Source organism: Leptidea sinapis, chromosome 21, assembly GCF_905404315.1.
Source record: "Leptidea sinapis chromosome 21, ilLepSina1.1, whole genome shotgun sequence".
Taxonomy (NCBI): domain Eukaryota; kingdom Metazoa; phylum Arthropoda; class Insecta; order Lepidoptera; family Pieridae; genus Leptidea; species Leptidea sinapis.
This window is the reverse complement of record NC_066285.1, coordinates 6,489,542-6,516,066: the sequence shown is the minus strand read 5'-3', so window position 1 is coordinate 6,516,066 and position 26,525 is coordinate 6,489,542. Positions and strand designations below refer to the sequence as shown.

General features: G+C 34.9%; 1 protein-coding gene across 2 annotated transcripts; it reads right to left on the bottom strand.

Annotated features, from left to right (window-relative positions):
* Nucleotides 1-326: 326 nt before the first annotated feature.
* LOC126970691 (high mobility group protein DSP1-like) lies at nt 327-26,512 on the bottom strand. Of its 2 annotated transcripts, none has more exons than XM_050816775.1 (7): nt 25,836-26,512; nt 11,578-12,132; nt 10,940-11,152; nt 10,668-10,828; nt 6,705-6,879; nt 5,353-5,517; nt 327-3,454 (listed from the first exon to the last, which is right to left on the bottom strand). In XM_050816775.1, exons 1-6 carry the CDS (start codon nt 26,148-26,150, stop codon nt 5,392-5,394), a joined length of 1,545 nt encoding a protein of 514 aa, XP_050672732.1. In that variant the 5' UTR covers nt 26,151-26,512; the 3' UTR covers nt 327-3,454; nt 5,353-5,391. The 2 variants fall into 2 exon arrangements, with proteins under 2 accessions (XP_050672732.1, XP_050672733.1); XM_050816776.1 differs by lacking the exon at nt 25,836-26,512 and adding an exon at nt 12,988-13,128.
* Between the last annotated feature and the right edge of the window lie 13 nt (nt 26,513-26,525).

The following is a 26,525-nucleotide window of genomic DNA, read 5'->3' as shown; positions in this document are numbered from 1 at the left end:
TGTTGATTCAGTAGGTACTCACTAAACAGTTTTCCGCTAGCTTCCGGGAAGTGTGTACGATCTGTCAGTGTTCGTGAATTTAAGTGGGTGCTTCATGTGATTGGACTGTATTTATTAATTTAACTTTCTAAAAGTTCAATCAAGTAAAATGTTTCAATCAATTTTCATTTCTTCGCTAATTTTTAAGAGCTTGTTTGCGAGAAGAGAAGTAACAGACGATTTGGCGCTTGTAAGCTACGTTGTCGCTCCTCGGGGTCAAAGTACATGATGTCATACTCGTGACGCCCGAACCAGGTATAAAATTGTGTTGAAAATAAAACAATAAATTTTCTGAAAAATTGTTTATTAGTCATTTGTACAAAACAATATTGCCTTCATTGCACGCATCACAATTCCCATTCATTCAATACATTCTTTCGAAACAGACCCAACAGTGACAACCAATAGTCTACAATACTAAAAATAATTCAGTTCAAATAAAGTTACTCCACAGAGTTATAAAAAACATCAACACATATTTTCTATTCATTAAAAAGGCTGACGTTTCGTTTGACAATATAGGTTTAAAGGTCAAATGAGACATACTTTGCAGCAATCGTATCGTTGTATCAATTCTTAGCATCAAAATAGACATCAAAACACTTACAAAAAGCATTGATATTGATAGATTTATTTGAGCAGATTTAATCAATGTTATTTGTTGGGTAATTTTCCCGATAAATTCGCTTACAAAAAGTTATTTGATGGTGTACGGGAAGTGGAAATTTCATTTGAAAAGTTTTTCTCGCAAATTTTATTAGTAATGGCACGAAGTGAATTTTAACTGCGCAAAATGAACCATTATATAGGTATTTCAGCTTTATAAAGTTGTCCCACTAACCCATTATCTCGGTACAATACGCTGATAGACTTTAAATTAAACTGATATTTTTTTTTATTATATGACTATGGATACAAGTCCTTCAGTCGCCGGTAATATTAAACCTGGGTAGAGTTGCCAGCAATGGTCCAAATCTTAAACGAATAAACATTAACTGCTTTTAACAATAAAAACAATAGTATAAGCTTAAAAATATAATTTAGGTATATACAAATTCATTCATAAAATAACATGCATTCCTTAAGTGTTAAGAGTTTCGAGGTTCTACAATCTTAATATTGCTATCGTTCAATTTAAGTCACTTTTTAATTTCTCTTAAATTATACTTTTTTTTTCGTATCAAACTATGAATTGAACATTTTTATTAGAAATTTCACCTAATAGTTACATTACTTTACATAATTCAATAACGTAAATATATTACAAATGAAATCTTTAAAATCTAATCCGTACATTTAAAGTAACATAAAACTAAAGACTGAAACATATTAAACTGCTTGAGTGCCAGAATTAGATAGAGAATAAAATTGTTCCCTACTTTGTGTTGGTATTCATGCAACACAAACACTGACCTGTATAAATACCACTGGACAGGCTGTTCCATATCTTTGACAGCAAATTTTTTGTACCTATTTGAAGCGCCACTCGCGAACTTCCAGAGACCTAATTTTGACGTATAATACAAATGGCTGCGAAGGAACGTACAATACTCTGAAGTATTTTTACATTTTGAATTAATTTCGTTCGTTTTCCGTGTTTTTATACTTCAAGAATCAACGTTATAAAGTATTTATGTACTATATTTTTTTGTAAATAGTTTCCCAACATCTATCGATGCTCGCTGAGGTTGTCATCAATAGTTTTAGTACCGCAGACTCTCGCTATGGGCCAACAGCGCCAAATTGGCGAATATCAAACGGACACAAAAGCACTTTGACAGCCGCCAATCCAGTGATATATAGTAGAGATCAGTGAACACAACACACAACACAATTTTTCAATCCGAACAAACAACTTGATGGTATATTGTTGAAATCTGATGATTTATGTAAGGTAGATTTTTTGTTTATATTCATTGTAATGTTATAACGCCGCGGCCACACTGGTCATATTAGCACTTATACACTGGTGACCTAAGCCCAATCTAGAACAATAATAAAAAAAATCGAACTATGTTGATATTTGAAACAAGTTCAAAGTTGAGGAGCATGAAGGAGTGTCCGGGCATCTTGGATGATTGCTTTTTAAAAATGGAAAAACCTTCGAATTTTAGTGTCGAATGTAGTTGGCAGTTCAGTTTAATATATTCAATATTCCTCAGATCCGAGGATCTGAGGAATATTTTTCCGAATGGATGGTTATTTGTGTCGTTCAGTGATTTTTATAAAAAAAAATATTCCTCGTGCTGTTTTACTTTTGTATAAAGAAAACATAAAAGGAAGGTATTAAATACAATGAATGACAATATTATGACACGCATAATTTAGTTCATTTAGTCTGAAGTATGATATAAACGATCTAGTTGACAGCTAACGTCAGGGTGTCGAATATGCGTGACGGTGTACGCGCGCCTCGTAAAAATTCACTCTAACAATTTTTCTCCGATTTTTAGAAAATACTGAACATCGATGGATGGTGGCGTTAATGGGTATTGATGTTATATATATTATGGCGTTATGAAGTAGTTGTATGCTATTTCCATTGTCTGGTTGTAGTATTGTGATTGGGCTAAATATTCATTTCATTTGTAGCTAACTCTGCCTATGGGGAGAAACAAGGACGCAGCCACACATTATAGTTAGAGTAAAAAATTGCAATCTATGTATAAAATATAACATTTTTTTTTAATGTATAAATTAAGAGTCAAATAATAAAGCTCTTGAATGAGCACCAATATTTATTATATTGCTCGTCAACGAACAAACGTTACATTTTCAAAGGTAAATAACCTAATGTTGCATGTTAAAATGAGCGATCAACGGCAGAACTGCTACGGCCTTACAAATTAACTTGGTATAAATTTATAGCTGAGAATAAACCAAGAATATGCAAAATGTCTATTTGTAAACATTTTGCATATTCTCATTTTATTCTTAGGTACTTTTAACTTTATACTTAGATTATTTTTAAGGCCGCTAAAGTATTATAATATCCAACATACATATAGAAATTTTTAATTTGAAATATGTTAAACGTTAGAATGTCACATTAAGCGGAAAAGTATGTATTATTATTTAAATTATAACGAACTTTTTCTTTTTACGAATTCACGAAGATGATGCAATGGATGAAAACAAAAAGTATTACTAAACCAACAGGAGTAGTGCCATTGGCGCCTTCATTCTCAATATGTACATATCGACATGATAATTTGTTGTTTTCTTTTCACGGCCTACACCCTTCATAATTCACCTTAATATAACGAAACAAAGGGAACGACGCTACAAAATATTGTTGTATAAAAGTAACAAAAAATAATAGAAATAATGGATTTTATTTGTAAACTGTCAAATAAGCCAGCCATTGATTGACTCGACCTCCCTTAGACTCTATGTACTCCAGATTTCTTGAATCCTGAAATGTTATTTAAACACTTAAATAATTTTATCAAGTAAATAAAGTTAGCTATTTTCTGAAAGTGATTTCTGTCACGTGGGGGTAAAATATATAAATTTAATGTGTCCACAAAATGTTTTTTCAACTCCTTATCTGAAGAAGTATTGAATAAACATACCAACATATTTTATGGGTCATTCATCATCCGGACGGTTGGTTTAGTGGTTAAAGCGCCGGGGTGGGCCCAGGGGCGGGGATTAGAATACCGCATCATCAATAAATTATGGTATGCCAAATTCTATACAATTATTATTTATTTATAGAGAAGAATGACAAACGCGCCTACGGGTCCCGGTGTTAAGTGATCACCGCCGCTCACATTCTCTTGCAAGACCGGAGGAATCACAGGAGCGTTGCCGGTCTTTGAGGAAGGTGTAAACGCATTTTTTGAAGGAACCATGTCGTATCGTCCCAGAAACACCGCACAAGGAAGTTCATTCCATGTGGAAGAAAGTTCCTTGAAAACCGCGCGGTGGAGGAACGCCACGCATCCAGATGGTGGGATTATGTGCCAATTTGTGACGTGTCATTCGAAGTTGGAATTCAGCGGCAGGAATCAGGTGAAACAGTTCGTTAGAATACTCTGAACTCTCTTAATGTCTTAACTTTGTGGGAGCGTCGTTGCCTCGTATCTGGGAGACGATGTATCGTTCCCCACCACGCGCCTTACAATTTATATTCGAACTCACATGAACGTTTATTGAAAACCCATCGAGAGGAAACCTACACACCTTAATACAGAGTAGGCTCGAAGCTTGGTGGGGCGCGTATTATGATCTGTCGAGTACTGCACGTGAAGAAGATACTACGTAGTTTTTCTTTTATGAAAGTAAGGGACGAAACAAGCAGGACGTTCAGCTGATAGTAAATGATACGCTCTACCTCGATATATATGCCGCTCAGAATTCTTGAAAAACCCAAAAATTGTAAGCGGTACTAAAATTGCGCTCGTCACCTTGAGACATAAGATGTTAAGTCTCATTTGCCCAGTAATTTCACTAGCTACAGCGCCCTTCAGACCGAAACACAGCAATTTTTACACATTACTGCTTCCCGACAAAAATAGGCGCCGATAATCTAGCAGGCAAATCTAGCAGTGCAAAGGAGCCTCCCACTGATAGTTTCCATAGGCGAAACGAAAGTAGTGCTATAAGGCACTCGATTATCGATTTAGTAGTTTTTCGCCATTATTATTCTAGTAACAATCGAAAAACTACTAGCTCCACGCAAACTGCAAGTAATCTGCCTTATTTAACTGTAACTGTATTTTTTTTGACTTTCAATAAGTGATTTCACATCCTATTTTGAATAAAAATATTTGAATTTGAATTGTAAAGCAGCAAAAATACTATGCGTGATAGTAAGTAGCCTATATGTTATGTTGTCCCGTCCTCTAATTTGAATTAAACATATCCAGTAGTTTTTGACAACAGGCAAAACAGTTCTAACAGGCAATTTTTCTGTAAATTACTTTTTCGGCTTCGGTATTGTTTTTGCACTGCAAGTATTCTTGTAAAAAAATATACAAATTTTACAATTTTTTACTTTGTTACAATTTAAATTCGTAAATAGGTACGATGCGCTATAAACTACAAGTTGACATAAAATTTTATCGACTGGTTCCATTAGTTTTAGTAATATTAAAAAGCGTCGGTGTCGCAGGAAGTAGAACCGTTTACTCTCACGACAGAGCCTGTAGTTCGATTCTCGCCCGCGAACGTGTTTTCGGTTCTCGAATTTATATATATTTGTTTAATCGACGCTTTATCAGGTTGTGAACACTCTTGTGAATCCTCTGGTGGTAATCACTATTTCAAAGAAACAACAAAAACCATTTAATAATAATAAAAAAATACCTCTCACAGATCTTCACTAAGGTGGATAGTTAAATACTTTCACTGCGTCACGATGGTCTTGTAACCATCGTTGTCAAACTCGGTGACGCCTCTCTCCTCCTCTTGATGTAACTCTACCTCTTGCCGTAACGCGATCGAACCGCCGTTCTTGTACGCTGTCATTTCCTACAATTATTTAAATATATATTTAAAGCGGGGATTCCCCAAAGTGTGAGTAAAGTTAGTTTCTCATGCTTCGTTATAAACGAAAACTTCACTTTGAGGGTCGACGAGGTGTAAAAATCCCTATCAAATAAGTACAATTAATTAACACAAGAGTGATGAGGTTATTGAGAAGAAAATGTTATGGTGATTATCACGTGGAGAGGATGGATGAATGATCAGATGTGGGGTCAGAGGATGTTTGGCTTAATTTGCGAAAAAAATATGTCAGGACTTAAGACACGGTCAGTAGGCAATTTTACCTAACGCTGTTAAATTGCAAAGACATGTTTTTGGAACAATGCGTACCTATTTAAATATTTTTTTAAATAAATTGTATGAAACACAGTCGGTTTGAATAAAGCAGTCTCTAAACTGCCTACCAAAGATTTTTACTAGGTATTTATCGTAAGCAGGGACGTGCATATCATATAGGCAATTAGGAAATGCGTACCTCCCCCTATGAACCTAAATAAATATAGTACTAGTGTTAAAGTTAATTTACTTTAATTTGGTTCTGTTATTTTATAACCAAACTTCTATTTAACACCCACTCATACAATGTTTCCTTACGCTGGATACTAAATACCTACGGTAAGAAATCATTTCATATTCCAAAGCTCAACTACGACTCGTTAGATCCACAGTGATCGTAAGGTAATGCTTACAGGGTGGAGGTTTAATAAAAGTTTTTTTTTTATTGAATAAGAGAACAAGTGATCACCGCCGCCCACATTCTCTTGCAACACCAGAGGAATCACAAGAGCGTTGCCGGCCTTTAAGGAAGGTGTACACGCTTTTTTTGAAGGTACCCATGTCGTATCGTCCCGGAAACACCGCACAAGGAAGCTCATTCCACAGCTTTGTAGTACGTGGAAGAAAGCTCCTTGAAAACCGCACTGTAGAGGACCGCCACACATCCAGATGGTGGGGATGATATCCTAACTTGTGGCGTGTCGTGCGAAGGTGGAATTCGGAAGCAGGAATCAGGTTAAACTTTGAAAAAAGTTTGGAATAACTGAACAAAACCAACTTTAATACTAGTGGTAGATATAATATTAATTTAGCTTCTTATAAAGGCATTGGCTAATTGCTTATATGGAACGCAAGCCCATGTATGTTCATTATTATAAAGCAGATGTGGTACATACCCTGTCGTACCTCGCCCGGTCCTGTTCACTGATCGCCTCGTACTTGTTCTTTATTTCGGGGTCGGCGGCAGCCCAGCGCCTGCCCAGTTCCTTGGCAATGTCACCCATCGTATACTCTGGGTTGTTAGCCTTCACTTTGGAACGCTCATCATTGCAGAACCAGAAGAATGCCGATCTGTAGAAGACACATATTATAAAGTACTCACTGTTTATCAGTACTGGAAAGGAAAACTCTATGGAGATGTTCAACCCCACCAAAATCATGGTTCTCGAAATTCAAGAGCTCTCATAAATCTGTAATTTCAACAATTGGATGATTACGTCTAAACCATGCCTGCACTCCAGTATGTCTGGCAAAATTCAGGATTAGGGATCACTCTAGATGAGGGAAATGTGGACTATATATTCTTTAGTTGTCCCTTAATACATTCTTCGCTATACAATTTTATACCTCCCAATCCTAATTCCTTTAAGTATCTCCTTTCCCTGCTGTGTACTCCATTTGTAAATATTTTATGTAAATATATCAGGAAAAATAAGATTAAGTTTTAATATCATAGATATCATAATAAGGCTTGACTAATATATATTGCCACATTTACTCCACTTGTTTAAAAAATTCTTGGTGAATTTGCATCAATTTAAAACATTTATTCAGTTGAGATTTTATTCGGACAGTGAGAGTTGACTCACAACTAAGGAGAAAAGTGTGCTTACATTATCTTTAAGCACACTTTTGCCATTACACTATCAGACTGTGAACAATGTGTGTATTAAGTCAAGAAGGCAAAAACAAACTGTTTATAAAGAGAAGACAAAACTCGGGATGTACATTAAGTTTGATGAATCAATCTTGTTAGAACAATGGGAAAATATGAATTCTGAAACAGGAGTTCAATAAACTGGAAACAATATATATAAATATATATATAGGCTAGCTTTGGATACTAGTTTGCAACAAGAAGAAGGTAGAAAAGAGAGACAAGGAAAAATTGTACTTTTTTTTTATGGTATAGGAGGACAAACGAGCGTACGGGTCACCTGTTGTTAAGTGATCACCAACGCCCACAATCTCTTGCAACACCAGAGGAATCACAGGAGCGTTGCCGGCCTTTAAGGAAGATGTACGCGCTTTTTTTGAAGGTACCCATGTCGTATCGCCCCGGAAACACCGCACAAGGAAGCTCATTCCACAGCTATGTAGTACGTGTAAGAAAGCTCCTTGAAAACCGCACTGTGGCGGACCGCCACCCATCCAGATGGTGAGGATGATATCCTAACTTGTGGCGTGTCCTGCGAAGGTGGAATTCGGCGGCAGGAATCAGGTTAAACAGCTCTACGGAACACTCCCTGTGATAAATGCGGTAGAAGACACACAATGAAGCGACTCCTCTACGCAACGTCAAGTGATCCAGCCGTTCACAGAGCAATGGGTCCCCCACAATTCGAGCTGCTCTACGTTGCACGCGGTCAAATGGATCGAGCTGATAGTGGGGTGCGCCAGACCAGAGATGACAGCAATACTCCATGTGTGGCCGGACCTGCGCTTTGTAGAGCGCTAGTATGTGGGCCGGCCTGAAGTATTGCCGTGCTCTATTAATGACGCCCAGTTTCTTTGAAGCCAATTTGGCTTTGCCCTCCAGATGACCACGAAATTGGCAATCGCTCGAGATTTCGACATACATCTACTATGTTCTTATAGGAAATTCTAAAATTTCCTATAATATTCTGAATAGCATGCAAAATGGACAAAACTAAGTGGTTCAATTGCGGAAACAGGAGCCCTTTTACCATTAACAATTGTATGGATCAATAGCCGTACAACTAACACATGTTGGTGGCAGTGACACCGAATGAGTGCACACTGCTATATAAGTATATTATTTTAGTTATTAACCAGTAAGCTAACAAATCCCATACTGTTAGCTACTCAGTACATCTCAATCTCTTAGTAGCAGCTCACAGTAGATCATACATACAGCTCGCTACTCACATTTCCATTCATCTCATCCTACATTATAAGTAAGTTATAAGAATTAATACATCAAGTATAAACTCTCATACTACCTTATTTACCTACCCTGAATAACAATATTTTGAATAGTAGTTTTTATTAAGAGCCAAGACAAGCATACATTCCCCTGATGGTTAGAGATACACACTACCATTACAATATAGTGTTGCTTAAGATTCCTAAGAATAACTAATTGAACCCAAAAATTCATTCAAAAGGATCACTCTTCACTTTGAGATATTAGATGTAATGTTTTAGAAGCTCAGTAATTTCACTAGCTGTGGCGCTTCTCAAAATAAAACACAATAATGCTTACACACTACTGCTTCACAGCAGAAAAGGGGAGCACTGTGACACCCACCAGCTGGCATGGAAACGCAAGAAGTGGATTTTCAAAGCCCATTACTTGTAAGTATACGAGGGCTGCACTAATAGTATCGGGAATAGAATATTTCCACTGTTCCTGTCATATTAAAATCTTTTTAATTGAGAACTCCTTGGTTTTAAAAATCGAATACCATTTATTTATTTAAAAAAAGATTCTCGGTCTTGTCACAAGGTCTTTTCAAACTTGTTTAGTCGTTGAGAAAATGGAATTGACTTGAGAAAATTCTAGATCGTTGATTTATTATGACTTTCGAAGTGGTTTAACACAAAAACAGTGTGTTGACCGGATGATTTCTGCATTTGGTGATGAAGCCCCATCCAAAACCACAATTTATTGGACGTGTCAAGCTCAGTGATGATCCCCGTCAAGGTCGTCCAAAACTGCAGTCACCAAATAAAGAATAAATTGCGTGGTCAGAGATTTTCATCACCTGAAGAAACTGTGGACGCCTACAAAGCGGCCATTTTCGAGACCCCAACTTCCGAATGGAATGGTTGCTTCAATGATTGATTCCATCGTATGGAAAAATGTGTCAAATTTCGCGGAGAATACTTCGAAAAGCAATAAATACATTTTTAAATAGTAATGTTGTGTCACTTCCTTGGTTCCCGAAATTTTTAGTGCCGCCCTCGTATAAAACAAAATTTTCTTTTATTTAAAACATCTGATGTAAATCTGGCTGTCTTATTTAGTTGCTAACTTGTTTTGATCATTGATAACATATTTTACCACTTTTTTTCACTGTGTTGAAATTACATACTTAAGTTATAACTTAAGAATAATAATTAATTCTGTAGAATTCAGTGTTGGAAGAAACATGGAACTTTTATCAGCAATCTTAAAACTGAATTCTTCATTACTGTTGCTAACAATTTGGCATAAATGTCTAATTTAACTATTTCATTAATAACTATCCTTTATGTCTTAGATAATTTATAAGTCTAGACAGACCCTCTTGCTGCTAGAGAACCAATGACGACCAGGCAGAGTTTATTACATTAGTGTTCGTGACAAGTGACATCTAACATTTTTTTTTTGGTTTATGTTTTCTGCGTGGTGGCAATCTGTTATTTTAAACAATAAGCCACTGTTTTGGCAGCATATATCTGCTGAAAGAGTCATCGTCGAGAGCCCGAAATTGATGTAAAATTACTTTGCATCAAACTCTCCATTTATTTATTTATTATTGATATCATTTCGTGAGATTTGTGATATCATGTCTCTTAAGCCTGGTGAACTGGATGCCACCCTTTCCCCTCATAGATTTGGCTAGCTCGTTGACATGTGTTGTTAGTTTGTCCTGGTATTTCAGGCCAGTTTGGGTTATTTCTTGCCGGACAGTTTTAATGCCGAGGTGTAACACTCATGATATATATGGCACTATGTTTTAGTGTGTGCATACTATTAAATAGAGCTTAATTGTGAACCTCATGAATTTTTTTCGTTGTTTTCACACCTGTCACAGTCTATCTAGACATATAAATGATCTAAGCTTTTAGCTATAATATAACTACATTAAAGCACTATAAAAAATAATATAAAACTCATGACCATGACTCACAGCGATCGTTTTGGTGCATTTGGATCCTTGGTCTGCAACTTCTTGCGTCCCCGCACCTTCACATCCTTGGGTGGCACATAGTTCTGCATCTCTATGTCATATCGCTGCTTATCCTGTACAGCCATCTCATGAAATCTTGCCTTTTCTTTTACTGACATAGTCTGAAAGTTTGAGTCATATTTAATGATAGAACTGATAGAATATGTAACACTTATCCAAGGAACACTATAAAATTAAGTTAAATTTCACATCTAATTATTATATTGACTTACATTCCATCTTTCAGCACACTTCTTGGAGAAAGCAGCAAAAACAACATTCTCATCTGGATGTTTCTTCTTATGTTCCTCCCTACATGTTTGCACAAAGAAAGCATATGCCGTCATTCGTCCCCTTGGCTTATTGTATGGTTTGGCCCTTGGCATTCTGGTCTTTGTTACGGTTTGCGTAATTGCCTGCTGTTGTTGAGCTTGTTGTTGTAGATCCTGGAAACAGGAGTGGAATATGACCATTAAAAGATTAATAATGTATTAAGAACTAGGTATTTATAATAATTACTATCAGGTGTAGTCAAAAATTTCTTCAACTGTTGGTTGCAATATTGAACACCTAGCATTAAGGGACCCAAATTATCTCTTTATCACAGGAAATCTATTATTACTTTGTAACTTCTTACAAGTTCTTTGAAACTCTAATTAAACTACATGGAGTTGGGAAGATTAGCAGCTCACTCCACCAAACAAAATAGGTGCACTTTGGTCGTTCGTTCAAGTTGTCGAAAAAAGCATGTTAGTATCTATTACACCTATACTATATTGAAGTACTGTAATGTGAATTGATTGCAAACTCCATATAAGAAAGTTCATGCATAAATAGTTCATGTAAGGCAATATCGCCTTAGTTAAATTACCTGCAATGTAGCTGACTGCCTCTGTAAGGCAGCCTGAATTTGAATTTGCTGCACTGCTTGTAAATGCCCTTGTAAGTTTTGCTGTTGTTGCTGCAAAGTCTGGACTACTTGGTGTTGAAGAGCAGCTTGTGCTACAAGTGCTTCAGCCTGTTGTTGAGTAACTTGTATTAAAGTTTGCTGATTATTTGATTGTTGACTCTGTTGCTGCTGTTGTTGTGACTGATGATGCTGTTCCTGTTGTCTTTGCTGGCTTTGTTGTTGAATTTGATGCTGTAATTGTTGTTGCTGCTGTAGCATCTGTTGCAATGTTTGATGTTGATTCTGTTGTTGCAGATTTTGAGCCTGCTGTTGGAGATGTTGCTGCAAGTTTTGCTGTATGCTCTGTTGTTGTTGTATTTGTTGTTGTAGCTGATTCTGTTGCTGAATCTGATTTTGTTCTTTCTGTTCTTGTTGTTGTGTTGTTTGATTATTTTGTTGTATGTTTTGATTATTCTGTTGAATTCCGTTTGCTTGTTGATTTGATTGTTCTGAATCTGTACTTGCTTGATTCTGAGACTGAAAGTAAATTAAATATTAATAACATGGACAAGCAAATATTCTGAGAGAAATGATACAGACATGTAAAACTATAAGCAGATATATTCTTCAATAAATTGCTAGAAGTTTTTAATCTAAATTTCGTAAATCTGCTCATGTAACGCCCCTGATTTTCATGAATTGTATGCCTAGATTACCCTTCCCACTTCTTCCAGCTACATTTGATCTGAATCAATCATGATTCTATTAATCTACCTCTGTAACCAATCAAACCAAATCAACAGCACTAGTAAAAATAGCAGTAATTACTGTATTTAATGATGATAATAACTACTCTCTGTAAAATTAGTGAAATGTAAAAATAAGGGTTGAAGTTATAAATACAGGTCAATTTCAAAAAGTAGCTCATAATATCTTGCAATTACATGTGTGTAGGGTGTAATGTCACAGGGAATCACAATTTTCATCACCATCACATGTATTACATAGTCTCATGACATATAAACAAGAATAGAGGTCAAACTCCAAATAAGCCTAGTGTATGTATATTTTGATGATAACTGACTCTGAATAATTACTCCAGCTTTCATTGCCTATTTATTCAATAAATATATTATATCAGACTAAGATGCGACTTTGCTTGACCTTGTTAATGTTAAAATCAAGTCAAACATCCTAGTAACTAATAATTCATCAATATTTTGCTGTCTAATTGGAATTATCGTCCATTCTAATAAGGGCAATAAAAATAAATACCAAAAATATAGTTTAAATTATTAAGGTTCTAACCTATTTCAAAAGCTCATGCATTACGGCAATAATAATGAATATTCCGGCCATTTGCTGTTACGTAAAATATAAAACATGATTTACCATTGTAAGCGAAATATAAATTTAAATCATAAATTTAAACCTTTTTTAATAGTTAGATTTCTAGTTTAGATAGAAATCCAAACAATTTATAGTGTTTTTGTCGCAGTTCCCGAGTCGCAATTCACAAAATATGTCAATTGTCATTTGTCAAAGGTCAGTCATGAGTCAACAGTGACATTACGGCTAGATGCTTGCAGACATTGATTGTCAACGTCAAATTGTCACATCACAAGCCTAAAGGTGCGCACAAACTACGCGCAGCAAACCATCGAACAGAGGCGCGGGCGGCGACGCGAGCATTGCCGCGTTCGAGCGTGCCGCGGAGCGCACCGGTTGCTATCGGTATTTGAGACGGCATCAAAGGGGGTTCTGTCGTTCGCGCGCAGTTGGGACGGTTGTAGTTTTGGTGAATTGGCTCGCGTGGCGAATACGTAAAAATGGACAATTGACAATGAAATTGATTGTTTGAAATTCGCAAAATGTATTGCATGCTAATATAGGAGTCTCCAGGAGCCACAAATTTTAGTTATTGCTTATTTGGTTTACATGATTGAACTCGTCTGTCTAGCCGCCACGGGCTATTCAACCTGGATCGGGTGCCGGCGTGGGAGTCGCATTCTACTAAATTTAAATATCTACATAATATTGGCTCGAGCAGCAAATGATCGTCAACTGGGATCGAACATGGTTATTTGCAGGCACCTTAAGTTCGACACGATTTTTTTACCTTGATATCTATGTATCTAGGTTACACTTAGAATACACTCGCGTACTGACAATCTAACAGCCCGATAATGCATGAGTAATTTTTATTTGTCAATATGTGCGTTAGCTAGAGGATGTCTAATGAAAATACTATGGAACATCAAAATCAGTTACAGTCAAAATTTATTCGTTGTCCTTTTCTATCTTGCTGTATCTCCATTAGAGATGTTCTTCTCTCTTGAACACTTTGTTCGTCTATACGTTAGTAAGACGAACGTGTAAGACTCTAGTAGGTATGTATGTAATGGAATTTTTCGAAAGTGTTTTTCATGCACTATAAAACTTCGAATTGACTTGTAAAGACCGATGCCAATGCAATAATATAGGATCTAGGATTTTCAGGATTTGTGATTTTGATCGGAAAACGCTATCTTTGTCCCGAAGACCACGGCACGTGCGAAGAAAACCGTATTGCTTATATTTTTTTCAGTAAATAATTTTTTTTATAATGCACGTATAGAATATTTTTTAGAGAGGAGGAACGGATATAGCTTCCAGGGAGTAAATAATTCATAAAAAAACTTGGTAACCTGTTTTCACATAATATGACATTCGTTGTCGATGATTTTTCATTGCCAAAAAATTATCATCGTTTTAGGGCAAAAACACAAAAAAGAAATGATAGTTAGGGACGAAAAATTTTCTTAATGGCGACACGGCATTTACCATGGCAGAAAAAATAGAAGTAAAAAAACTATTAACATTAGGAACTGTGGCAACTTATTGACAGAGCATAGAATAAATTCTAATATATGACAACTTAAAACTACGTACACCTTGAATATTAACGCTAATTGTAAGGCACTAATACACTTATTATATTTATCGTAATATTAACTTTTTTATATCTTTATTTTTTTATATTTTTGTATCTCATAAGCCGCAATAGTTAGATAGCTGTGACCGAGTGTGTATATCGCCATAGCATAAAATATTTACATATCAAAATATTTAAAAATAAGTACTTATTACATCAATAAAATATAATAAGATTGCTTTTTGCTTAAACGCTTCAAACATATCTGTTGGCTAGGAATTAGATCGGCTCCTAGCCAGTACCGACTTACGTAGTAGCTACGGATCCTCCAACCCTTAGTATAAATTCATGTATATAAAAGGCCACGACGCAAATAATGATAATAATAATATAAGTTGATTTACAGACTGTGACATTACTATATCTAGTACGATGGTAGGGTAACCTTACTTGTACAAGTCCGACTCACACTTGACCGATATTTTGTATCTTTTCTTTAATTAAACTATATATTATATAAATAAAATATCCTACATTATAACATACCGTTATTTTAGCATTTAATATATAATTATATTTAGACTAGTTTCTGTGTGTTGATATAGAATAATGTAGCATATAACCATTTATATTCCATCTATGTCTATAATATAATCGGTTCAGCAATACTGCTATACAGCCACGAAATAGTAACAAATAAACTCACATTGGCATTTAAAATACACTATTAGTTAGTATACAATAATTATACATCGTCTCAATATAGTATGGATTTAAAATAAATCGTAGACAATTGACAAATGTTATAATAACGCCGCATTTTATTTTTATCGCTTGTTTGGTATGAGCTCGCCAAATGAAAATACGGGACGAGACGAGCGGAACGCTCAGCTGATGGTAGTTGATACGCTCTGCCCATTTCAATGCAGTGCCGCTCAGGATTCTTGAAAAGGCAAAAAATTGAGCGGCACTTCAATTGCACTCGTCACCTTGAGACATAAGATTTTAAGTCTCATTTGCCCAGTAATTTCACTAGCTACGGCACCCTTCAGACCGAAACACAGTAATGTTTACACATTACTGTTTCACCGCAGAAATAGGCGCTGATGATTCGATGTCATTTGTGTGCTTGCGTGGTATGAAGTTCACTGGCACGCGCGGGTAAAAATATGAGATTGAGTTGAGATATAGCGGCCCCTTAAATGCTACCCAACGATAAACTCTGCAGAAGACATCTCATTACTTCTTCAGTTGTAGCAATTATCCTTCCTCCGCACTACAAGGGAAGTGAACAATGTTTACAGGTACAAAACTACAAACACGGTTTCGGAATATGTCTGGGTCTTATGGCACCTCTTCTCAACCAGCGATTAAAGGCGATTGCACGCGAGCACAATCGTGTCCTCCACACGATTATTCGCTTCTAATCGTCAATCATCGTCTATATTCTTCAAATTGAAATAGTTTATTTCTCAAAATAGGATAACCGCATCACTTTTTGAAGTCAAGAAAATATACAAATAATAGAATAATACAGTCCTACTGCTTATAAATTAAAATAGTATGTAGACCTTAAGATTATTTACATTGATTTAACCCCATGTACTTTTATCTGTTATATAATCTTTAATTGTATAATAAGCTTTTTTTAAAAGTTTCTGTTTAACAAATATTTTAAACTTTTTTAATTGTAGTTTGCAAATTTCTTCAGGGATTTTATTATAAAAACGGACACATTGTCCTCTGAATGATTTGACTATTTTCGTTAGCCTTGTGTGAATCAGAGCAAGATTATGTTTATTTCTAGTGTTGCAGTTATGAATGTCACTGTTTTTTTTAAAACGATCTATATTTTTATGCACAAATATTAGGTTTTAAAATATGTATTGACATGGTACTGTTAATATGTTGATCTCCTTAAATTTATCTCTCAACGAATGTCTACTGGACAGATTGTAGAATGCTCGAACAGATCTTTTCTGCAGCACAAAAATCGTTTGAATATCACTAACGTGTCCCCACAGTAATATACCGTAAGACATAACAGTATGGAAATAACAAAAATATACGACACGTGCCGTGTCTTCGTTTGTGAGCTGGCGAATTTTCCTTACAGCAAATGCTGCAGAACTAAGTCTATTCGCCAAACCAGCTATATGTGGACGCCATTGGAGTTTTGCGTCTAAAGTAATACCCAAAAAAACTGTGGTGTCTACAAGTTCCAAGTACTCCCCGTTCACAAGTACATTTGAATTCACCTGACTGACATTTGGGGTTATGAATTTAATACATTTAGTTTTCCTACCCTCTTATCACCGATAGTGGAGGTTTTTAATTTAGTCTAGAGAGAGAGACTTTAATTTAGTCATTTTTAGTCAGCTAAGTGCAGCCGTCTCGCCCGGTTAACACTTCGATGGCACTGCTATGAGTAGATTACACACTATGAGTGTTAATTAGGTCGTATGGGACTTTAATGGCAGGGAACATAAATAATCGAAAAAAGACATATAGGAATATGGCTGACGTTCATAATGTCGTAATTTATTATTTAATATAAAATACCTATAAAATAAATTAAATATTAATAAAAAATAAAATTAAAAATAATAAAAAGTAATGTTATTGTTAATAAAAGAAAACAAATACCAAATGGATGGCTTAATCAAAATATACATGATTCATACATCATTGACGCTTTTTCACATAAATAGGATACAAAGCCGAACACTAGGCATAGCCTGTAGGTACTATTGGTGTATTTCATACAAGATTTATATTTAAAATACATACAATATGTAAATGAACTTGTATGAATCAGAAAGAAAGATTATTACATACATATATTTAATTGTTTCACAATAAGTAATTTATTTTGCTATTGTAAATAAAGAAATATTAAGGGCTCACATAATATCTAGCCGCAAACCAGGCATAGCTTGTGAGAAGGTACTAAGAAAAAGAATATAAAGAAAATTTTCATGGAAATAAATAATATTATAAAAATGTAGTGAGTAAAGTTGTGTAGTGGGTACTCCTGGGGGCGGGGACTTTCATCAACTTCAACGAAGAAGTAGAAGTTACTTTACGCATAGTCTGGATGCGGCTTTCTATGTAATATATATATATTTATATTTTTAAGGACGACAACTGCAGTTGGTGTGCCGTCGTTCATTTTTCTCAGTCTCGTCTCCCAAAGTGGAACCCTTGGGGTCGATATTGGTTTCCCAGAGGTTGATATAAACGAAAACTGTTTTTAGGGGTCAACAAAGTCTAAACACAACTTCTTATTTGCAACTTAGAAACTTTAGTAGGAAGTATCATTGCTATTCTTTATAAAAACTTGGCTAGAAAGAAAAGAACATAAGAATTACTTATATTTTAGTAGAAAGTGTAATTGACTTTTACAAAACTCAACAACTTGAATTTAATTTTTAACAAATTGTAAGTTATATAGGGCAAGTTAAATAAAGGAAATAAAAAGTGGACATAGGATTTTGAATCTAATTAGGCTAATAATTAATGGTCTGAGTATCTCATTCATGGTTATACTATTTATTAATTATACGGTTATATTAAATTTGGCAGCATTGCGCCCGTAAAGAGGTTTTTAGGCCTATGGACTTGCATCCCGTGCTAGTAAATAAATTTAAAAAAAAATAAGGAGGTTTTTAGGCGGTAGTGGAATATGGTTCAACAATACAACAATAATTTGGGTAAAACATTTAGCGGACAACATTTTTTACAATGTTTTTGTTCTTCTCTAAGCTTGTGGAATGAGCATTATAAATTTATATTATTATTTTAGAAAAAAATTCATATACTAATATTATAAATGTGAATATAAGTTTATTTATTACACTTTCGCGCCTAAACCACCGAACTGATTTTGATAAAATTTAGTACAGAGATAGAATAGAGCTTGAAAACGGACATAGGCTACCTTTTATTTCAAAAAAATAAATGAAGGGGTTGAAATTCATTCATTTATCACGGGGAGTGTTCCAAAGAACTGTTTAACCTGATTCCTGCCGCAGAATTCCACCTTCGCACAACATGCCACAAGTTATGATATCATCCTCACCATCTGCATGTGTGGCGGTCCTCCACAGTGCGGTTTTCAATGAGCTTTCCTCCACGTGGTACAAAGCTGTGGAATGAGCTTCCTTGTGCGATGTTTCCGGGACGATACGACATGGGTTCCTTCAAAAAAAGCGCGTACACCTTCCTTAAAGGCCGGCAACGCTCCTGTGATTCCTCTGGTGTTGCAAGAGATTGTGGGCGGCGGTGATCCTCCTATACCATAAAAAAAAAATAGGGGACGGCAGTTTGTATGGGAATTCGTCGTTATCGACGATAAAATCATGAATCTTTGTATTAAGGAACTTGATAAGAAATTAATATTAAATAAACATTTGTTCGTTGTTGTGAAACTTTGACCTAATGGGAATGAAATAGGAGATTAAAGTTCGCAGGGAAATACTATTAAAGAGACTGTCCACAATGACAAGGGATATCCGCTGTATCATAGAAGAGCGGAAAGAGTTTATTGTGTATTATTTGAAGAGTATACTAAAAAATAAAAAAATGTTGCCCAAAGTAACTATTCAATGCGGACGAAGTCGCGGGTAAAAGCTTGTAATATAATAATTGAGATAAATCGCGTCGTAATACGAGTAGGTACGCTTATCAATGGCCAAATGTGTAAATTTGTTAATATACAAAATAATATACTTATAAGTTAAAATAATTTAACATAAAAACTATGTGCTTAAAATAATAGAAAATTATTGTTATATTTATACTAGCTGACCCAGCAAACGTTGTATTGCCGTTATTAAAATCGCGATGCAAAAGTAACTGTTGATCGTAGATGGTTGAAGTTGTAAGTATTTTTAATGCTGACTAATAATCAAACAAATTAAAAAAAAATTAAAAAAAATAAAAAAAAAATCGTGTGGACCACCCTTAACATTTAGGGGGATGAAAAATAGATGTTGTCCGATTCTCAGACCTACCCAATATGCACTCAAAAATTCATGAGAATCGGTCAAGCCGTTTCGGAGGAGTTCAATGTTTAACACCATGACACGAGAATTTTATATAATAGATTAAACAATGGAATTTGTTTCGCGAACTATTCTCGTTTGAGTTTGTTTCAATTGTATTGTTATTAAGTGCAATTTATTTTACTAGTTTTTTAGAACTGAGAACAGCATTAAAAAACGTATGTCCTTATAAGTACTATGTACGTTAATTTTCAAGTAAATCAGACGACATATTAAATCGAGTACATATTTTATGATTTCAAGTAAGGCTAATTTAAAACGTACATAATAAATGAAATGCAGTCTTCGTTCAATTATAGTCTCTTTTTGATCCAAACGCAATTAAGAGTCGGTATTATGGCTGGTTTTGTTACAGCTGTGATTGTAAAAAAAACTACGTTTAAAAAAACCGACTTCAAAAACTGAAAAGTATCAAATAACTTAAAATTTAATATACTACACCTCTTATGAAAACCTTTACCTTTAATATTAATAAAATACTATTATTTATATGTGCTACCTATTGATAGGTTTTAAGTCGGTAAAATTTTATGGGACCAAATGGCATCTATTCTACATCGAACTAAAGAAGAATTACGTAAATCGGATCATAAATCTCAGAGTAATTGGTGTACATACATACAGGCACTCGGGGACTGCCGCGTTAAAGCTATTGCATAGCATTTTTATCAACTTATGCAATTATAATTATTTATTTATGCAGTATTTTTTTTTTGGTTTTTTTCCTTTGATATTAATAATTCAAGTTACACTTTTTGAGCGTGGTGACCGCTATGAAAACAATTTTTTTTCTTTTATTAAATAAATGAGAAGTTAATATTGTTCAAAATATGTTTTTTATCTTACAATGCATGTAGGTAATTCAGGAATATTTATCACTGAAACTATAGGTTTATGATTACCTAAATAAGAAACATAAGTTTCAGACTTGATATCTTTAAATATCTGGAAAATACCGCGTCAATGGTGGTCCCATATTTTGTTGTGGATTCTTGTGGATCATTATTACCGGTGGGAGGCTCCTTTGCACCGGATTCCGGCTAGATTATGGGTACCACAACGGCGCCTATTTCTGCCGTGAAGCAGTAATGTGTAAGCATTACTGTGTTTCGGCCTGAAGGGCGCCGTAGCTAGTGAAATTACTGGGCAAATGAGACTTAACATCTTAGTCTCAAGGTGACGAGCGCAATTGTGGTGCCGCTTAGAATTTTTGAGTTTTTCAAGAATCCTGAGCGGCACTGCATTGTAATGGGCAGGGCGTATCAATTACCATCAGCTGAACGTCCTGCTCGTCTCGTCCCTTATTATCATAAAAAAAAATCATTTTCAAATTCAATATTTTCGAAAGAAAAGTTGTCAACCGCTCTGATTTTTATCAGCGAAGTTGATGTTGAAATCGCCAGCCAAAATAAGTGGAAATTTTTTACTATTATACCAAGTATTTTCGACCCTTCTTCAGTGTACCTACTACAGTTACTCGGATTATTTTTTTGATACACTAAGTGATCCAAAAAAGTGAAAACAAACTGATAAATTTATTTATTAGTTTTATATTTTAACACAAGATTGCACTCGTTTCCCATTGAATGGACCACAACTGTCGACTGACATATTTTCATATTATTAATATTTCAAAAACAACAATGAAAATAAAACAGTAATAATATTAAGGTTATTTTTGATAAAATAAATGGGATTAATTAACGGTACAGGTGAAACTAAAATAAATAAAAATGCTTGCCATAATAATAAAAATTAAAAAAACGTGAAAAAAAAATAAAGAAATTAAAAAAAATCACGACGTACCCCAGGCTCGAACCTGGGACCTACTGCATAAAAAGCATACGTGATAACCGCTGTTCCACGGCAACTGTAATGACCGTGGCGAAATATCTATAGACATCTAGTATTAGGTAGTAGGGGTGTTAGGTTATTTTCGTTACGGAATTTCTCGATTCGATCTCCACGCTCAAGGCCCGCCTTAGGAGCTATGCAATAGCTTAAAAAAATACCGATCGAATTGATAACCTCCTCCTTTTTGAAGTCGGTTAAAAATAAAGTGGTGTGGACGACCGTTTTGACCACGCTAAGATAACGAATGTAGAAGCAACAGCATAGAAATCGCTGAAAGCTTGTGTGGCTTATATAATTCGTCTAGATAGTCTCTTAGTGTTAGACAACCGATAAAAACAGGCCAGGAATATTAGTTTAGTGTGCGTGGCAAGCTACGACTTACACCTGCGATTTGTTTGTCGTTTTGTGTTAGTGTGCGTGAATTACCATATAACATAAATATATACTATATCTAATTATTATTGTTCTTTTGAAGTACCTATTTCCTACATCTAACAATATACATGTTAAGTTGTGTGTGTATTACTATATATATAATTTAATATATGTATGCAAATGTATTTGTTTTTGTTGTGTGTGCACATAAATATCTTCTAGTAAGTAAATGAATTTATTACTTTGTCAAATTATTATAAATAAAATGTTTTAAACTTTTAGGTTAACAACAATACCTAGATCGCTGTTCAGCGATAAGGTTGCCCTAATTGTGCTACCATAAATATAAAAAATTGTGTCACATTTTTTTAATGCAATAAACAACTTTCTTTCCAATTTTGATCACATAAAACTATATAACAATAAAATACCTGTTTTACTTATCCGTATAAATGATATAAAGATGAAAGAGTGTACGCTCTTCTGTGGTCAGCAACGAAAACTTGGATAACATTCCTTCTCCATGGAAAACTATTAATAATTTTGATTAACGCGAGTGTAACACATTTAAATAAAAACTTTTTTAAGGATTAAAACGCGTGTTATTGTGTTTTTGCGTAATTTTTTTTTTAAATTATTATTTGAGTAAATCTGACGTTTTACCCCTGATAACGTGATCTGGAAAGGTATCAAAACTTCGGGTTGACTATAATAATAATAAATATGTAACTTTTACGCAAAAATCTTATGTAAAAACACATGAATTACACGCGAATTAATTCCTTTAAATTTAAACTATTATAAAACTATTTTTGAATTTTGCATGCTAGCACTAAGTTGGAACAGATACATCGTACAATAACATCACATTGAATACAAACAAACTAATAAATACTAGTAGGTACTACTAAAATACTACTTTATATACAGAATATCCCAAAGTTATGGAACATGAAGGGAAAGTACCTTAAATATCGAAGATAGGCTATTTTACTGAAAGAAGACTATATGTTATTTTTAAAAGTTATTACTTCTGCATTCAAAGTTTTTCTAAAAATGACTTGCCTCGTCTGGGAATCGAACCAACTGAAATGTAAAAAAAAATACACCCCTACTTTTATAATGCCAATCGAAAGAATGGCCAAAAACTAATAACTCTTCTTAAGTAACATAGTATTTTAAAAGAAAGGAACAACGTAAAAAACATAGTATTTTAAAAGAAAGGAACAATGTAAAATTAATGTTTTCCTACTTGGATTGGCACGAATGGATCGATTAGATGGCCGGCCAGATCCCCGGACCTTACACCATTAGATTTCTTCTTTTGGGGATACGTGAAAGATATGCTATACAAAAAGCGATACGAGAACGTGGGCGAGTTACAAACAGAATTGTGCCATATCATATCGAATATTCACCATAAAATGATAAGAAAATCAACAGGCAGCGGATTCATTAAAAGATTGGCGATTTGCGTAAAACAATAGGGATCACATTTTGAGCATTCAATTAATTAATTTAGAAAAAAATACCCACTTAATTGACTTTTAGGCAAGTAATGTTTAAAAAATCTTTGAATGCAGAATTACTAACTTTTAAAAATAACATAAAGTCTTCTATCAGTAAAATAGCCTATCTTAGATATTTAAGGTACTTTCCCTTCATGTCCCATAACTTTGGGACACCTGTATATTAGATTTATGATCAATGATTATTATGATATTAGATTATGAAGAGCATGAAGGTTCATCAGAACAAAAATATATGTAAAATAAATAAAAGTGGTTCCCTAGAGCACTTTTCACGTAAATAATGTGTCGGAAAGTAAAAGTAAACGTAAACCGTAGACATATGTAACTACTCTGATATTACATCAACTTTCATATAAAGTTTAACATAAAGTTTCGTTTCTATTAAGAATTAATAAAATCAACTTAAGGGAAACAAATCAAAATACAACTGAATAAAATAAACGTAGGAAAGTACCTAGTGTGTGAAAAATAGTTCATATAATGATATAATTTTTGAAATAACATCGCAAGTAGGTAGGTTCCGAACTGTTTACGGAAATTTGAACACCAAAACCCGTTGCACTTTTGCAGCTCTGTAGGTACTAAGCGCCAACCGGCTCAAGCTATTATAAGCTTCCCAATTCCTTCATTGTACCTACATTCCAACCAACCATTTAATAATAATCTATATATATGAAAATGAATAGCTGTTCGTTAGACTCGCTAAAACTCGAGAACGGCTGGACCGATTTGGCCAATATTGGTCTTGAATTATTTGTGGAAGGAAGAAGAAGGTAAAGGGGTTCGGAATTAAATAAAAACAACAATTTTGTTTTTCCTTCTTTCCGACTGTTATATTATTCTGTTCCATCTACAGATCCGCAATAGGGTTGCAAAATGGCAATCGAATACAATAATTATTGTAGTACGATTAATTTTATATATTTGGTAGGTCTGAGAAGCGCCGTTATAATTTTTTTTTTATTACTTTATATGGCAATCTACGTTTGCTGGGTCAGCTAGTCTATATAAAGCACAAAGGTGGCGCAGGAAATTTTAATTCTCAGTAACCACAATAGGTACAAACCATTAAATGTAATATTATCGTTGGAAAGGTTTTTATGGCAGAAGAAGCATAAAAGCAGAATTAACGCAGTTGAGATGAGATGACTGCGAGTATGCGTGGGGTGAGACTGATTAATAGAATTACGAATGCGGTAATACGAGCGCGCTGTGGTCTGAAAGAAGATGTTGTGACTGAGAAAGGAATGCTGAAATGATTTGGATACGTGGAGCGAATGTGTGAAGATTTAATGACTTATCAAATATATCAGGCAAGTATGTGTGGGCAAGTTGGTCGCGGGAGACCTCGTAGGACATTCGTCGACCTAATTGGGGACGTCTTCAACACAGGAAAGGTCCGAAGCACCCGAAACCGGTGAGTATGTATGAAAAGAGTATGTAGAAGAAGCGGGTGAGGTTAGTAAGGATAGATGCAAGTGGTGTTCTGTTGTCTGTGCCTACACCAACGGGAAACAGGGGTGAAATTGGTGTGAAGTGCAGATTGCACGTTCCAGTCTCAAGATAATCGTCAGGGATAGATTCCAACTATCAAACACGCTCAATACTCGTCGGTTGATGATGAAGTGATGATAAATTACAATATTATCTTTGCTTTAACCTTTGCGCAAAGTTTTTATATAATGCCGGCTAGGTGCAGTGAAGCAGTATTGTGCTAGAACTTCATAAGGGACGAGACGAGCAAGCCGTTCTGCTGATGATAATTGATACGCCCTGCCTATTATAATTTTTTTTAGTGTAGTATAATGTAATAATGTGCTAATTCTTGGAAATCCCTAAAAATGATCGGCACTACAATTGCGCTCGTCACCTTGAGACATAAGTCTCATTTGCCCAGCAATTTCACTAGCTACGGCGCCCGCAAAGGAGACTCCCACTGGTAAATCTCATTAAAATCATAAGATTACTGATCAGTCCTACCTATTAATGTAACGCGACTAATTTCATTTTCCAGTTGGGGTACCAACATAGTATAGTAGGTATACATACTAGAATGATTCGATATTTCTACATATTATAAAGCTCTAAAATACATTACTTTTGGATGGTTTTATAGTGTAGTGTAGTTGCAATACGTGACACATTCTATCTCCACTCGATACATTACATTTTCTTTCTTATTTGGGTGTTATCTTTCCAAGTTACCTTTATGGGACGTCGTTTCACAAAAGGCGTCATAATTCATAATATATAGTCATAATTCATGGATATTATTTTTATCATAGAAACTTAACGTTTGTATTCTATCTTTATACAGGTCGATAATTTAACCTTTTGTGGGTTTGGCGAATGCTTGTAAGTACTTGCTTAAAACTACGTACATAATAAACCTGTTGTAACTATTCTACCGGTTTTAACGAACACTGAATATTAAGAAAAATGCAATCATTGCAGATAAGTAGCTATGTACTAATAAAATAATATAAAGATATCAAATACCGTAGGCGATGATGCATGAAGATTGTCAGCAGCTGTACTTGTCGCATACCACCAAGGCTGCTGGGTTGTTTCCTCTCGGTTTCCAGAACTATTTATCAAACGGTAATCGAAATTAGGTGTTGCGTTATCACCACCGCTATTTGAGAACCCGCCGGTTATTTTATACGTGTAGAGCTGGTGAGTATTAGCTGCTGTGCTTCTGGCAATTTCTTCATTTATCTGTTGTTGCTGGTGCAGTTCACCTGAGTTTCCTGACCACCACGAGGCATCGTCGCGCGCACCCCAAGCGCCTTCCGTCCCACCCCTTTCCCCCATACCACCGTCCTCTCTTTCGGTTAACCAGTTTCTTTATTCCCGCACAAGGTGTTTTATTACTTAAAGATTCTTTCGATCATATTATAGCAGTACAGTGTCTTAGAAAAGGCGCTATAACTAATTGGTTATTAATTATTACTGTCATGTATTCCTCACAATTTTAAATCCACAATACACACACAACTTAGGTTTTAACAAAAATGTTATCACATAAAGTCACGATTATTACACATGCCATGTCATTTTCTAAATGAATCAAGTTCATAACACACGCAAATACACAATATCTCACTTGTTTTCATTAAAAAATGCTGCCGGTTTCAAAATCTACTAAGCGTGCGTAGGTTCGTTGTGTCTCTGTTCTTAAGTCAATAA